This window comes from Gavialis gangeticus, unplaced genomic scaffold (genome assembly GCF_001723915.1).
Source record: "Gavialis gangeticus isolate Ggan-Ray unplaced genomic scaffold, GavGan_comp1, whole genome shotgun sequence".
NCBI lineage: Eukaryota > Metazoa > Chordata > Crocodylia > Gavialidae > Gavialis > Gavialis gangeticus.
In genome coordinates, this window is record NW_017729025.1 from 145,333,939 (window position 1) to 145,349,115 (window position 15,177).

At 39.7% G+C, this 15,177-nt stretch overlaps 1 protein-coding gene across 2 annotated transcripts in view; it reads left to right on the plus strand.

Annotated features, from left to right (window-relative positions):
- Window positions 1-15,177, plus strand: part of CARS (cysteinyl-tRNA synthetase) — a 67,199-nt gene that overhangs the window by 16,440 nt on the left and 35,582 nt on the right. For both annotated transcript variants that reach the window (XM_019519710.1, XM_019519711.1), the window contains 9 exons: window positions 5,097-5,188; window positions 6,126-6,214; window positions 6,646-6,742; window positions 7,132-7,230; window positions 8,814-8,963; window positions 10,151-10,291; window positions 11,248-11,336; window positions 12,868-12,989; window positions 14,352-14,464. In XM_019519710.1, coding sequence (XP_019375255.1) covers window positions 5,097-5,188; window positions 6,126-6,214; window positions 6,646-6,742; window positions 7,132-7,230; window positions 8,814-8,963; window positions 10,151-10,291; window positions 11,248-11,336; window positions 12,868-12,989; window positions 14,352-14,464 — 992 coding nt within the window. The remainder of the gene's footprint in view (window positions 1-5,096; window positions 5,189-6,125; window positions 6,215-6,645; window positions 6,743-7,131; window positions 7,231-8,813; window positions 8,964-10,150; window positions 10,292-11,247; window positions 11,337-12,867; window positions 12,990-14,351; window positions 14,465-15,177) is intronic.

Sequence of the window (15,177 nt, forward strand, 5' to 3'; positions counted from 1 at the left end):
CCCCCCCCACCTGGCATCTGCATGGCAGCTGCCTCATGGCGTGGGTACAGCATGGCTCAGCAGGGCGCTGTGCACTGCCTGGGAGCTGGGGCCACTGGGGCTGAGTGCTCCTGGTCTCTGGCTAACTGCTGGAGCCAGCTCAGCTCCCAAACAGCACACAGTGCCTTGCCGAGCCACGCTGCACCCGTGCCATAGAGCAGCTGTCGTGGTTGCCAAGCGGGGTGGTGCAATCCCCAGAGTGTGGGGCTCTGCCACAAGCCCTCAGAGGCTCCCAGTCAGCGCTGCCAGAGCCATTGAGTGTGTAGGACTTTTTCTTCTTTTTGTTAATGTGCTGGGAGGCAGGGGCCGGGGAGGGCAACCATGGGGGCTTCTCCCACAACTCCTTCAGCTGTGCCTGCCTCTGCCCTAGCGGAGGGAGCTGCGGTGGCTATGCCCTGCTGCCACTTGCTCAGCCAGCACGGGGAGGGGAGCGCGATGCAGGCACAGCTTGCTCCAGGGCAGGGCATAGCCCCCAGTCCCAGCACTGCCGTGCCCACGTCAGTGCTGGAAGTGGGGGCTCTGCCCTGTCGCCACTTGCCAGCTGGTGCAGGTGGGGTATGGGATGCGGGCGCAGCAGCCCTGGGAGCAGGGGCTGTGCCCTGCTGCCAGTTGCCCCCTTCTGCCTGGAGTGAGCCACATCCCTGCTGGGCAAGCAGCAGCAGGAAAGAGCCCCCACTTCCAGCGCTGGCAGACCCGCATCCCATGCCCTTCTGCCCTCCTCCCTGAGTAACGTGTCCCCTGCCCTGGCTGGGCAGCTTGTCCCAGCCCCAATCCCTCCCTCCCCCATGCCCCTTCCGTTCCCCAACAGACTTACCAGCTGGAGGCAGCCTGTTTAGTCTATGGCTGAATCTCTGAATCAGCTGAATCTTTTCCAAATCTTTTTCCAAATTGATTCAGATGCTTCAAATCGATTCGGAGCTTTTACTTGGTCCTCACATTTGATTCGGATTTGGAGATTTGGTCCCCGAATCGGGCCAAAACTCCTCTGAATTGAATCAGCTACCTAAGCTTCGCACAGCCCTACTGCGCAGTAACTCCGCTTACTGCGCGTTTATTTAGTAGTTGTATAATCAAGTACTAAATAAATATGCAGCAACCACTGTGCAGTAGCATCTCATGTAGACATGTCCAGTGAGGAGAGGCTGAGGGAACTAGGCTTATTTAGGCTGGAGAAGAGAAGACTGAGAGGGGATTTAATAGCAGTCTTCAACTACCTGAAAGGTGATTCCAAAGAGGATGGAGCTAGACTGTTCTTAGTGGTGGCAAATTACAGAACAAGGAGCAATGGTCTCAAGTTGCAGCAAGGGAAGTTTAGGTTAGATATTAGGAAAAACTTTCTCACTAGGAGGGTACTAAAGTACTAGAACAGGTTACCCAGAGGGGGGGTGGAATATTCATCCTTTGAGATGTTTAAGACGTGGGTGGACAAAGCCTTGGCTGGGATGATCTGGTTTTGGATGGACCTGCTTTGAGCAAGGGGTTTGGACTAGATGACCGCCTGAGGTCCCTTCCAATCCTAATTTTCTATTATTTTATTTCAGACTACAGAAATTAGTGACTGGTAATTTAATAATGGAAAATAGAACCATTAGGTATAAGATGCTTATAGCTTTTTGTTTTGTCCATGTAAATATCAGGTTCGTCAGACTATTAATAGAAAGAAAATAAAAGTGTTTTTACTGGTCTATGGTAACAAGCCAAGTATTTGCCCTTTAAGACTATTATTAACACGAGGAGTGAACATTGTAAACAATGTAGATTTGTCTCAGTAATTGAACAGATCGTGCTGACATAGAGAGGAAGTTCTAACAGGCTGGTCGAAGTCATTTTGTAATCTCTTAGTGCTCATATTTTTAAGAGCTGTATCATTCTTAGATGCTTACCTAGGAGGCATCTGACCTTACACACTTTTCAAGATCCCTGCTCAAGGAGTTGTGTAATAATTATAACAGTTATTAATAGCATGTAGCTCTTTTCACTGTCCCAAATATTAGATATTTTGTTGATGCTATTTGAGGCAAGCTAGTAAATAACACCTCTCCCCTCTAGTTAGGTAACTGTTCAAAAAGGGAGTGGAGGATACATATACACTTTCTTGTATTGTGAACTTTTACAGTCGCTTATTGTAATTCTCAGTTGAAATAATCACAGGCAGGTGTTACCAAGGAAAACAGTGGGCATCTTGAGACACAAAAAGAACTATGTGGGATAGCATTTTTCACTGTGAGTTAACACCCAGTCTCTACTCGCTGACTTTTGCTCAAGATTTTTGATGGGTGTTACTCTAACACTATCCTCTCATTCTTTCATCATGCATGCCCCACAGTTTGGTGATAGTTAGTCTGGGGCAGACAGTTTTCTAGTTGGTAGCTGGTTTCCTTCTACTTGTAGGTATAGTGAAGGCATCCATTTTGCTTTGTTGGCTGTGGCAGCAGACTTTGATACTACTAACTGCACCACTTTTTCAGTTAATCTGCTGAGTTTCAATGGTGGAGATAAGGCAATCCTCTGTCCTCCTATCTGAGAAATCTCTGGTTAATAAACTGATGTCCTACCAGAAGTAGCTTGTTGAGTCTTCTATTAGGCATGTATGCATGGATGGAAACATAGTGAATCATTGAATGCTACTGTCTCTGTGCTCTTGGGTTGGGTCCCCACGTGCAAGGGCTCATGGCTTGTGGCACCATGGACCACATGCGGGGAACATGAAAATGTGTCTGTACTACAGATCTGCAGCGTGGTGGCAAAATTTGCTACTGGGAAATCCGTAGCAAAAATAATAAATAATGCCAGAACACAAAGTGTCACAATGCATGCAAAACAAGCATGCACTGGCACTAATGGAGGCCAGACCATCCAGAGCAATGAGCTGGCTGTCAGCCAGGCCTCTGTGCTGCCCTTGATGCTTCAGCAAGCCACCAGGTAAGACTGCTGTGCTGGCCCCAGCCTCCCCTACCTGTACCCGGGAAAGTTTCCTACGTGCTGAAGCACACGTGCAGAAGTGTGCAATGGGGCATCAAGCAACAGCACAAATTTGTTCTGGTGCTTCTACAAGCTCATGTCTCTGCATGTGAAGACCTGCTCTCGGTATTTAACAATGTTGAGGAGGTAGGTGAGAACAAGCTAGTTTTGGCATAACCAAGAGCAGACCAGAGTGATGGGGAGAAGCTTATAGATTAGTGCGTGTGTATTTTTTTTAATTGGAGTTTAATGTTTGAACATTGCCACTATAGTCAAAGCACTAGTTGTATCATTGCTCCTGGGTCATACCTATAATGGCAAGTTTGGCGTATAGCATCTTTTTTCTTCCATGGCTAATTTGGATGTGTTATTTTCACCTGATATGAGTTTCATCTATGATAATCTTGGCCAATGTAAACTTTTTAAGTCTAAGAGCAAATTTATTTGTATTTTAATAGGTGGAGATACCTTGGGACAGATTGGTTTTGCACATGAGATGCATATTAAATTATGTTTCTTATACAGTAAAAAGCTTAGAGTTAGTGATATACCTCTCAAGGTTTAAATCAAGTATTTCACTGATGTGTGAGGCAGAGTATTACAGTAAACTTCTCCCCTCCAGGTTGGCAACTGTTCAAAATGTGAATGGAAGATATATATGAATTTTCCCTTATTGTGAACGTTTACAATTTATTATTGTAGTTCTCAGTTAACTAATCACAGGCAGGTTTTACAAAAGGAAACAAAGTGAGCATTGAGCATCCTGACACACAGCATGAAAGCCATATTGACAGTAGAAATTACAAGCTATTGTATAACTTTTTTTAGTTGCAAATAAATCACATACCACACAGATTCTTAAAGGCTGTAGTGAACTTAGTGGGATGGAAAAAAAACTTGTATTTATGGATATTCTATGTTTTTATTCTAGTTTTGACAATAGGTGAATGTGTAACGAATGTATGTGGATTATCCTTGGTGTTCAGCCAAGTGTGTTGGGCAGGATGGTAGAGAGGAGAACAGGACACTGCAACTCCTTGGTGGGATGATTCTTCAGTACTGTTTTGTTTTAAGTACATCAGAGTATAATAGGAAAGTTGATATAACATTTAAAAGTATAGTAGAAAAGAGAGAGAGAATGCTGCTTTCTTCACTTAAACTAAGAATAAGGGGGACACTTTTAATTCCTCCAATCCAGCAGCAAGGGTAGGATTTCTGTATAGCATAAAGGATCGCAAATGGTTATACCCACCTATCAATATGGCAGGTACACTGCTTCCTCTAAGGATTATGCTCAGCTGGTATAAAAGGTATGTCCAACTACTAGCCAGGTAGAGACAGAGTATTTCTTTTTGAAGGAGTCTTGAATGTTGCCTGGCAGTGATTTGTAGAGGGCTAGCTGTAACTGTCCTGTCATCCAAAAGCACACTAACTGTATTTTAATGCTAGTCAAGCTAGCTAGGTACTGAGCAGGGCTTCCATTAGAGACTTTTGTAGTAAATGGGGGTGCTCTGTGTACATAGCAGTACTGTGTCATGAAATGCCAAAGCTCTTTCAAAACTCTACACTCCTCTTTCTCTAGCTTCGTCTCACTCACTAAATACATGTGCTCTGTCAATATTGGCTTGGAGACTTGATACAATTTGTTTTCTAAATATCACAGGTCATAAGATACATGGTCTTATTAAGGTGGAATTACAGAACTTTTTGAAGACTAAGAGCTTATATACAGTACCTTTGTGGTAGTTAACTGAACTTCTGGACCTTTGTAAACCTGGAAAGAATACTGTATTGTGATTTCTCTCTTTAAAAAAAAATCTGTGGCTTTTAGATTACATTTTGAAAGGGGGACTTAAAATGATGGCAGGGAAAAAGAGTAGAACATGAACTTGTGTGGAATAAGTTACCCCTTTTTACCTGCGCTGTAGGAAAATCTAATTAATATAATTATTGTAGGATATTTTGAATGAAGCTGTTATTATTTTAAAAGAAAAAAAATATGGTGGGGAAATTCCTTTACTACAAATCCATGTGTTTGTCAGTGATGTTCTGTTAAGGTTGTATTGAGGTTTTCTTTATATTCTTTTCTTTTCTAGGTAAAGGCAGGCGTGTGCAGCCTCCCTGGTATGCCCCTGAAGGAACAAAGCATTCAAAGCTCTGCCTCTACAACAGCCTTACTCGCAATAAGGTGACTGATTGAAAGAATGCAGGGGTTTCTGTAGAGGTGTCAAATGACTTTTTTTTTAAGGGCTTCCTTGGCTACAAATAAGCTTTTGTGTCAAACAAGCTAGAGAGTGATATTCAACAAAATCATATAAATAGGTCCAAAAGATCCTATTTCACTCTAATATGTTTGCAATATGTAATACCTACATATTAAAGTGCTTGCTATAACTTAGGTTACAACATGCTACCACCTTTAAAATATATATTCTGGTGGTTCAGTCATTTTACTATATTTGAAAATATTTTCTATGAACAGTGTACCCAGAACAGAATCAAAGCAGAATTTCTGTCTTTAGTGTTGTCCACTTGAGAAATTCTTACTTATTAGGCTAATATAGTCTCAGTGCGTATGCTCTTCTGATCTGCATGGATTTTTTCATGGTTCACTTTAAACAATTTGCAAAGCAAGATAAGCTAATAAGAGGGTAATGAGGGAGGGAGGACTAAAACCTATGTTATACAAGAATAAATTGCTGAAATGGAAGGTTCAGCTATGCTGGTTTAAATTCACACTTGAGGATACGCTAAAAAAAAGTAATCCATGTAAACAAGAACTTAACTTCCCTTCAGATACTTGGGCAATGTTTCCTAAGGGTTGAATAAAGATCTGACCATCCAATTCTTTCGATGTGCTATCATATTTTATAGATTGCAATTAATGTACGTCTTAGTTGAAATAATCACAGGCAGATTATTCTCTAAGTGAAGGAGAGTGAGCAATGAGCATCTTGCTTGTAGATTGTGACGGTAGCAATGTTCTTTTCCTCCAGTAAAACTGAGGGTGTAATTTGTCTTTTTTGTATTGCAAATTCACTTTGGTGTGCCTCTATTCTGATGTTGCTTTGCTGAAGTGATATGCCTGCAATTCTTTGCTCATCATAAGTTTCTTTTCAATTAAGGATATCTTTCAGCCCCAAGATGGCAAAAAGGTTACGTGGTATTGCTGTGGCCCAACAGTGTATGATGCCTCTCACATGGGACATGCTAGGTACCACAGAGTTTCTTACTTTGGCAAAATACTAACAGTTTTTACTTTAATCAATTTATTAAATGAGAGCTGAAGATATCCAGCAGTATGTCAATCAATGTATAGACAGAAAGCATGGTAGATTTGTACTTTATAGACTAACTAAATCAGAGATGTGTAATATGAGCTTTCATGAACCTGAGCTCACTTCATCAGATGTGCAAAATGGGTGTGTCACTAGAGAGCCATTTGAGTATTATAGAATGGAAAAAGAACGGTACCATTTATAGTGTGATCATGCAATATAAAACCTGTTTCTAATCTGGAATGAGGTAAAGTTACCATAGCAGCTCTAACTGGATTTACTGACTTTGGAATAGGCATAGTTTTTACATCCATGCATGTCTGAGGTATCCACTAAGTAAAAGTTCTGTCTCTTGGGGTTTTTTCAGGTCATATATCTCATTTGATATCCTGAGAAGAGTGCTGAGGGATTATTTTAAATATGATGTCTTCTACTGTATGAATATTACAGATATTGATGATAAAGTAAGTCATGTTCATGGATTGTACCTTATCTGTTAGGTGAGATGGGATATGAATTACACTCTGCAGCCTGATCGCAGTCTCTTTCACAGTGACATTCATTTTGGTCACTAATCTAAATAGCCTGCCTTTAGCAAAACATAGGCTAATCAATTTACAAAGGTAATTTGTTTTGCTGTCTTTCTGTATTATCAGTTATTTCCTGGGTGTGAATGATGTGTTTTAGTTTTGTTAATAAAATATGTAGCTCTTTTAGTCTGTTGAATTAGAGGGGTTTTGCTAAGGGTGATGGTACAAAAAGCATTTGTATTTGTATTTTGGTCTGTGTCTGCACATTTTGTTCATATATTTATAAATTCTAGAAATACATTCTTCATGTTTTTCCCTTCTAGATCATCAAGAGAGCAAGACAAAACTATCTTTTTGAACAATATATAGAGAAAAAGCCATCTGTAGCTCAGCTGCTTGAAGATGTTAAAACTGCCTCAGAGGTAAGCTCACAATTTTTCCTCTCCTAGTAACTTAGGCTTCTCTTTAGCAATGTATGTGTATTGCTGAATAGTTGTGTTGACTTCAGTGGAACTACTTATATGCTTATAATTATACATTTGCTTTAAGTACTTTATTGAATCAGGACCAGAGTTAGAAAAACTGCTGATACTGCACTGCTGAAAGTGATGCAAGCTTTCCATTAGTAGGATTTTCTACCAGTGTTTAAATAAGAGCCAAAAATTCACCATAGATTTGTGTGTGAAATTGTACATTTTATTTTGTATTTTTATAGCTAATCTGCATGCGTGCGTGTGTGTGTATTTTGAGGAAAAAATTTGAATATTTTCTAAAAGACTGTTTGAGCTTTTTACAAACAAATGCATAAACTTGAGGGAAGACCATATGTAAAAGATATTTATGAAGATGTTCATGTTGCTTTGCACTAATATGCAAGTTACATTACATTACGAGTGAGAGCACTTGGAAGAGCTACAGTTCTTGGGTTTTAAAGGTTACAGTGGGTTGAGGGGATGATTCTTTGACTGTTTTTTATGTAGTTCATAAATAAAAGACTAGTATTTCTGAATCTAATTATTTGAATGCAGTGCTGGAGTCAGAAGACTTGCATACTCTTCCTGACTCTTGCATATCTACTGTCATTTTAAGCATAATCTTTAAAAAGCAACATGATCCATATTATCCCATATTATATACCATTTATAAAATGCTTACCCACTTTTGTAGAAAGCAGCAAACTCAATGGAAAATGGTAAACAGCAGTACTGGAAATCCCTGTTTAGCACTCTTAATTGGTTCCAGAAAAAACAAGGTTTAAGCAGAACTGTGCTAAGTGAAACCCAGTTTCCCATAGAAATTAATGTAAATAAATATAACTTGTTCTGCCCTGCCCACTTGCTGCCAATCACCACTTCTCACTGCTGCTTCTCCCCACCTACCCACTGCCCGTTCTGGCACTACATGCCAGCCCTGAGCCCAGGTAAGTGGCACGGGCCCCGCGTTCATGCCTGCCCACTCGCTGCCACTCACTGCTGTTTGCCACCACCCCCACTTCTCCCCACCCCCTGCCCACCCACTGAAACTTGATGATTCCATTGAGCGCTATAACGAAACTGGCTGAGCGCTCAGTGGAATGAGGTATGACTTTTAAATAAGCACTATAGCAAAATAGCGCTAAGCAAAACTGCATTAAGTTGGGGTTGCCTCTAATTATATTTTTGTAAAGTTTTATAAAGAGGAATAAATGTGGTGATATGTGTGTTTATTCAGACTTACTGTATGTGAAAGGACATAGTTATATATTTCTTTGTCCTTTTGGACTCTTAAACTAATAGTCAGGTGCTTCAGCCTTTTTTCTGCCTATGATTTGATTTAAAGTGACTATATGTAGAGTAAACTGCTATGTGTGGTAAATATAGAATTCTGTTCCTAGAAAATATTTTGCCTGTAGAATACATAAGTAGTGTATTTTAAGTGCAGTGTATGTAAGGAGATCACAAAGGAAGTTAACTTCCTTTATAGAACTTTTTTACACTGTGAATTATTTCATAATTATTTCTTATAGCCTTTTTCAGTCAAATTAAATGAGACAACTGACCCAGATAAAAGGCAAATGCTAGAAAGAATTCAGAATACAGTGAAGTCTGCTGTGGAGCCTCTAGAAAAAGCTGTGAGTGAGAGAGTCCTTGGAGAAGAGATCAGCAAACATGCCAAGGTTTGTATGAATGGCTTCTAAAATCACATTTGCCTTGTAACTTATTTTCTGAATCACATTTTGTAGATGTGCCTTTTAATAGAAATGGTATTAGAGAGAGACCTCATTCTCCCAGTATTTAACGTTTTTCTCAGTAAATTTGTATGCCTAAACTTAGGCAGATAGCTTCAGGGTGCTGTTCAAATATGCCTCAAAACCCTGCAGCACCTGCTTGTTCTTGTCTGTTGACTAGCTGTCTCAGTTCAACTATTTCCAGCTTTCCCATGCAGAATTTTATCTCATGCAATCACAGGCTTTTGCATATATTTGTGTATTATGCCCAGGTACATATCTTTGACAGTTTTGTTGCTATGCTGCTCAAGTATTTAATGCCTCAAAAACCATCATATCTATGCACAAATTATTAAAAATGTCCTATATAAGGTCTGATTCAAAGCCTGTTAATGTTTATAAAAAATATACCTGTTGTTTGGCTTTAAACTATCCCCGATAACAGCAAGAGCTACTGTAATTAATTTCTTTTGGTACTTAGTCTTCCAGTTAGTATTTCCTCAGTTTAAAGCTATTTGGTGTATCAACTACAGGAGACACAGAGGGTATGTTTCCTGTTTTGGAAAAAATGTGTCCATTTTTGTCTGTCTTGTAGAGTACATCCAGATACTAAGGTATGTGATACCTACATATGTTTAGGACACCAAAGTGAATATTTATTTAAGGCTGATTTCCAGGATGTGCCTCATGCTAGCTGTGCCCTCAGCATTAACAGTATAATTAAGGTGTACAAGTGGGAAAACTCTAGTTGTTTTCTGTTTGTGGCATTTGCAGCATATCTTTTTTTTTTCTTTTTCTTTTCCTTTTTCTTTTCTACAGAATTATCTCTATTTTATTATATGATATTTGTCTTGGTTATCAGCAAAATGCAAACTCCCTTATTTCTAAAAAAGTACCACTGTTTAACCAGAAGGCAGTTATAACTCTCCAGATATCAATTACTACCTCTGTCCTATTTACTCCTAATACATGAAAAGCAGCATGGTAACAACATATGATAGAACCAAGGATTATTTTCTCTCTTTTCATAGTCAAAGAGAGCTGTTTTTCTCTTGCTTATTAACTTAGGCCTTTTTATAGATTTGACATATTGTGAAGTGCTGAACTGTTTCACGTATATCACTTTCATTTTATAGACATTGGTGGAAGAAGCAAAAGATTTGTTGTCTGACTGGCTGGATATCAAGTTTGGTAGTCAGGTGACTGACAATTCTATATTCTCCAAGCTCCCCAAATTCTGGGAAGCAGAGTATCATAAAGACATGGAAGCCCTCAATGTAAGTAGACAAGCTGTATCAGCAAAAGCAAAGATAAATATTTAAAAACTTTCTATGGGTGAGGAATATGCAATGTTGTCTTGGATGGCACTAAAATAAATTCCACATCACTTCAGTGGTTGCAGAAGGCCTTTAGGCCTTATCCGTCTTGATTTTTTTTTTTTAAATTTGTAATGAGTAAGTCAGTATTAAAATCAGCATCTCAAGACCTTGCTCTCCTCTTTCCCTTAAGGTAGCCCATGTGCAAGTGTTTAAATTAACAGCAATGCCAGCTGTCTGGAAATCAGGCACTTCAAATTGCATGTCTCCACCCCCCTCCTACCACTGGAGATGAAGTGGCCAGACATATTGGAATGGATACTTTGTAGGTCCATCTTCCTTTACCTACCATTGCCAATATCTGCCTTTGCCACCCAATTTTACCAGCTGAGCCAGGACACTAAGATTTATAGCTAAGACTTCTGGCTACATTAATATGACCATTTGCTTGCCTGTTCACCATCCCAGGATAACTAAGAAGTTTAAACTGACTCTGATAACAATAAACAAGCTTTTCCCCAGCTGTTATAGTTGAGTACTATCTCCTATCTAGAGGTTTACATAAACAAAAGCTATTCTTCTGTCTGCAAAGCAGATCAGAATTCCGGAGGGAAATATTGCTCCTCCATGTAGAGAGGTCATGAATTGAGTATTGCAGCAGCCAGGCCTCCAAGTAGGAGAAAGGCCCAATAGTACTGTCAAGGTCCATAGCAGGAAACTGGGAGTTAATATACCTACGTTCTATTTTTGACTGGCACTTGTACTGTATCTTTGAGTCAGTCATTTAATCTTTGTCTGTCTCAGTTTCTTCACCTCTAAAATAAATAGTTACCTCAACAAAAGTAGTGCAACTTAATTGATGATGAGAGATATGGTGTTCCTGGCATACATACACCTATAGATATTGCTGTTTTTAGGTGTTGCCTCCTGATGTCTTAACTCGGGTTAGTGAATATGTACCAGAAATTGTGGAATTTGTTAAGAGGATTATGGAAAATGGTTATGGGTAAGTGCAGGTTTTTTTCTGTGTAACTTTTAATTTACTTTATTTACTTTAATTATCTTTTGTCATGCTTTTGTAACATGCAAAGCTCTGTAACTGAATAACATTTTTAGTATAATACTGTGAATTGCCTGCTCTGTTTTTGGAAGGAACAGTAAGAGACCGTATTCAAGCAGAGTCTGTTGTGTCTTTGAGCCCAGTGCAGTTTTTGGGTCAGCCTGGTTTCCATATTCTTTTAAAAATGGGGGCTTTAGATTAGGGGTGTCAGAGGTATAGCCCACAGTCTGTATCTGGCCTATGCAGCTCTATCAGTTGGCCTGCAGTACTGCCCAGGGGGTTTGTATTGGATCTATATGCTACATGTGGCATGTGCTGGACCAGCTCCATTCACTGTATGCAACATGCAGGGCTGGTTCTGACACACATGTTGGATCTGGCCCAGAAGGCTGGTCTGCGGGCTTGACCTGGCCCACACACCAGCCCTGAGCTACTTTATTTTTTATTAATTTGACACCGCTGCTTTAGATCATGAAATTATAGGGTGAAATCCTAGCCCACCTGCAGGCAGTGGCAAAATTCCTATTAATTTCAGTGGGGTTAGGATCTCACATTTAGTCTTAGGTGAAGATTTCCAGATATTGATGCATAAATATTGATGTATAAAGTAAGCTGTTTAAATCTAGATTTAGATATAAAAATAGAAGTGACACAATTTTCAGATCATTGGGTTTGTTTTTTCTCAACTACTCCTGTTGCTTAATGTGTTTGAGAATTTAACTGCTTCTGTATAATTGCCCTAAATATCAGTGTAGGAACCTAACTTTAGGCATTCTCATTTGAAAAGATTGGATTGGGTAATTTTTCTATTGATAGCATAAACTAGCTCTCAGATTTACCATATGATAGTATTTGCATCACAGAAGAATCCTAAACAGTACACTGAACATCCTTGGATGTTCTGGAACAAATGCTGTAGCCAATATTTGCCATGGGGTGTCTAACATGCTTGGCTCAAAACCTTTTGTGCCTTATGCCCAAATCATAAAGGCTGCACAGGAAAAATGAAAGTAAACACAAGAGTCCTAGACCTTCTTGGAGGTTTTCAGGCAGAGAAATAAAACTCCAAGGCTGATTTATTCTGCCCCATAAAAGCCATATCAGTGTTAGCCAAACAGACAAAGACACTATTAATTATAAAATAAATATACTTTTTAATGGTTAGGTTACTGCAAAAAATCAAGAGGTGTAAAGAATTAATGCTTACTAGGGTGATTTTGTATCTTTTGAAAATATGTGTAATAAATACATTTTAATTGATCTTTTCATGGCACATCTACTGTGGCTTTTTCTTGTTTTTGCCAAATGCCTTTGCCCTAAATCTGTACAATTAAGTCACCTGAAATCACCTTTGCTCATGGTGAGCAGTACCTAACTTCTTAGGTGACAACCCTCTTTGAGCTATAAGTGACATATCTTGCGGGAACCTAATTTTATGCTAATGAAGCTTCACTTAAAATATTTTTTTACCTTCTAGCTACGTGTCAAATGGATCTGTCTACTTTGATACAGTGAAGTTTGATGCCTCTGGAAAACACTCCTATGCTAAGTTGGTTCCTGAAGCTGTAGGGGATCAAAAAGCTCTTCAGGAGGGTGAAGGTAAATATATATCTGTAAGACTTACAATGCATATATTGTATGTATGCATTGTATGTGGGTAAGGCTTGCAATGCATGTATACAATAAAATCTCCGCTATCCAGCATTTAACTAACCAGAAATTCCATTAACCAGAATTTCCGGCCAGACAGCCAGCTGGATGCAAAGAGAAGCACAAGGGAAAGCTTGCACACCATGGCAGCTGCCACCACCCTGCGCTGCCACTGCTCCACGGGTAGCCGCCACCACGCTTCCCCTCCCCAGCTTTGCTTGTGGACCTCTCACCCCCCTCTGCTCTGCGTTATCTGAAAACCCCTGCTGGGGGGTTTCAAATAACTGGAATTTTTACATAACTGGCAGTCCTCTTACCCCAGGGATGCCAGATAACAGATTTTACTATATATACATTGTATATGGGTAAGACTAACAATGCATGTATATATGCATTTTAAGTCCTACCGATTGCCCTTGGAGATATATATGGATGGGACTCCCCACCAGAATGCAGTTTGCACTTCTCTTACTGCTCAGATTGTTTTCCAGGATTCAGGAGAGCTGGTCAAAAACTTTCTGATAAATAGATTTTTGTCAGAAAACTGCAATTCACCAATATCGGAACTTTTCACAGCAATGTATCAGTTGTAACTTTTTGCCAGAAAGGTTTCTTATGCCCAAAGTGGTATTTCTGGTCAAAATTGGAGACCAGTGGTCAACCACTGGTCAAGATTGACCAGTGATTGGGGCTCTCAACTAGGCCAAACTGACTGAACAGTGGTCTTAAACTGTACTTTCCACATCTCAAATGGGGGGTGGGGCTAACCACTGGGTTATCTGGTATTCTTGGGAGTGAACTTGCTCTCTTACATATTGAGAACTGTCCTTTACATTATAAATATTGCTTCTGCCAAGTGAAACGGGTGCAATATCTTTTCATTAGACAGTTATGCTAAAGACTGATGTGGTGGAAAACCTATCTGTATCATAATAAAGATGCATGAACGACTGAATTAACAGTTGCATAGGCAACCTTATTCCTGCATTTCCTAACTTCTGAGTTGTTGGTTTTGCCAACCTAAATGTTCTTTTAACACAGGGTTTGTTTTAGGCTTGTTTCCCCTTTAAATGTAATATTCTGCTTGTGCCAGGTGAGGGAATGGTTGTTCAGTTGCATGCTTCCAGGCTTCAGAGAAGTATTACAGCTGACAACCATTGACCCATCTATTAGTCATTTACTACTGTTGTGTGTAAATTTTGAGTGTATGTTTTAGATACATTCAGCTGAAAATTATGGCAGAGCCAGGAGTATATAAAGTTAATGTTTAAATAAAATATAAATAGTTAACCAGTTTTTTTTTCTTGACAGGTGACTTGAGCATCTCTGCTGATCGTTTGAGTGAGAAACGTTCCCCAAATGATTTTGCTTTGTGGAAATCTTCCAAGCCAGGAGAGCCCTCATGGGACTCTCCTTGGGGAAAGGTTAGGACCAATATGTTCTATAAAATACTTGTAAGCAGGAGCTAATCATTTGAACCATCATGTTCACTGATTTGTTGCCAGTAATTCAGCCTTAACTTGCATTAAGTGACGTGTATTAGAGAGGTATTGGCCGTGTTTGTTTACCATTTATATAGTGTAGTAATTCAATTACTAGCAACTTTTCAAACAAAAAAATATGCAGTAATTTTGCCTTTGTCATTATTTGTCAGTGTGCCTTTCTCCATCTTGCTATCTCTTCCACAGTTATTTATCTTTGTGAAATTTTTAGGTTCAGCATCTTGTGTTCCAAGCTGTACACGAATTGGAATGCATGGGAAGAAGTTTCTGTTAAATAGAAGGGTAGTTTGCACAAAAATTTCCAATGGTCCCCACCTTAACTTTTAATTATTTGTGAGAAGTATATTATCATAGAATCATAGAAGTAGGGTCGGAAGGGACCTTATAGATCTTCAAGTCTGACCCCTGCCAGGGCAGGAGAAAAAAAACTGGGCTCAAATGATCCCAGCTAGGTAGGCACCAAGCCTCCTCTTAAAGACCCGCAGGGTAGGAGCCAGCACCACTTCCCTTGGAAGTTGGTTCCAGCTCCTAGCCGCCCTAACTGTGAAGTAGTTCTTACGGATGTCTAATCTAAACCTACTCTCCAACAACTTGTGGCCATTATTCCTTGTTATGCCAGGGGGCGCTAGGGGAAA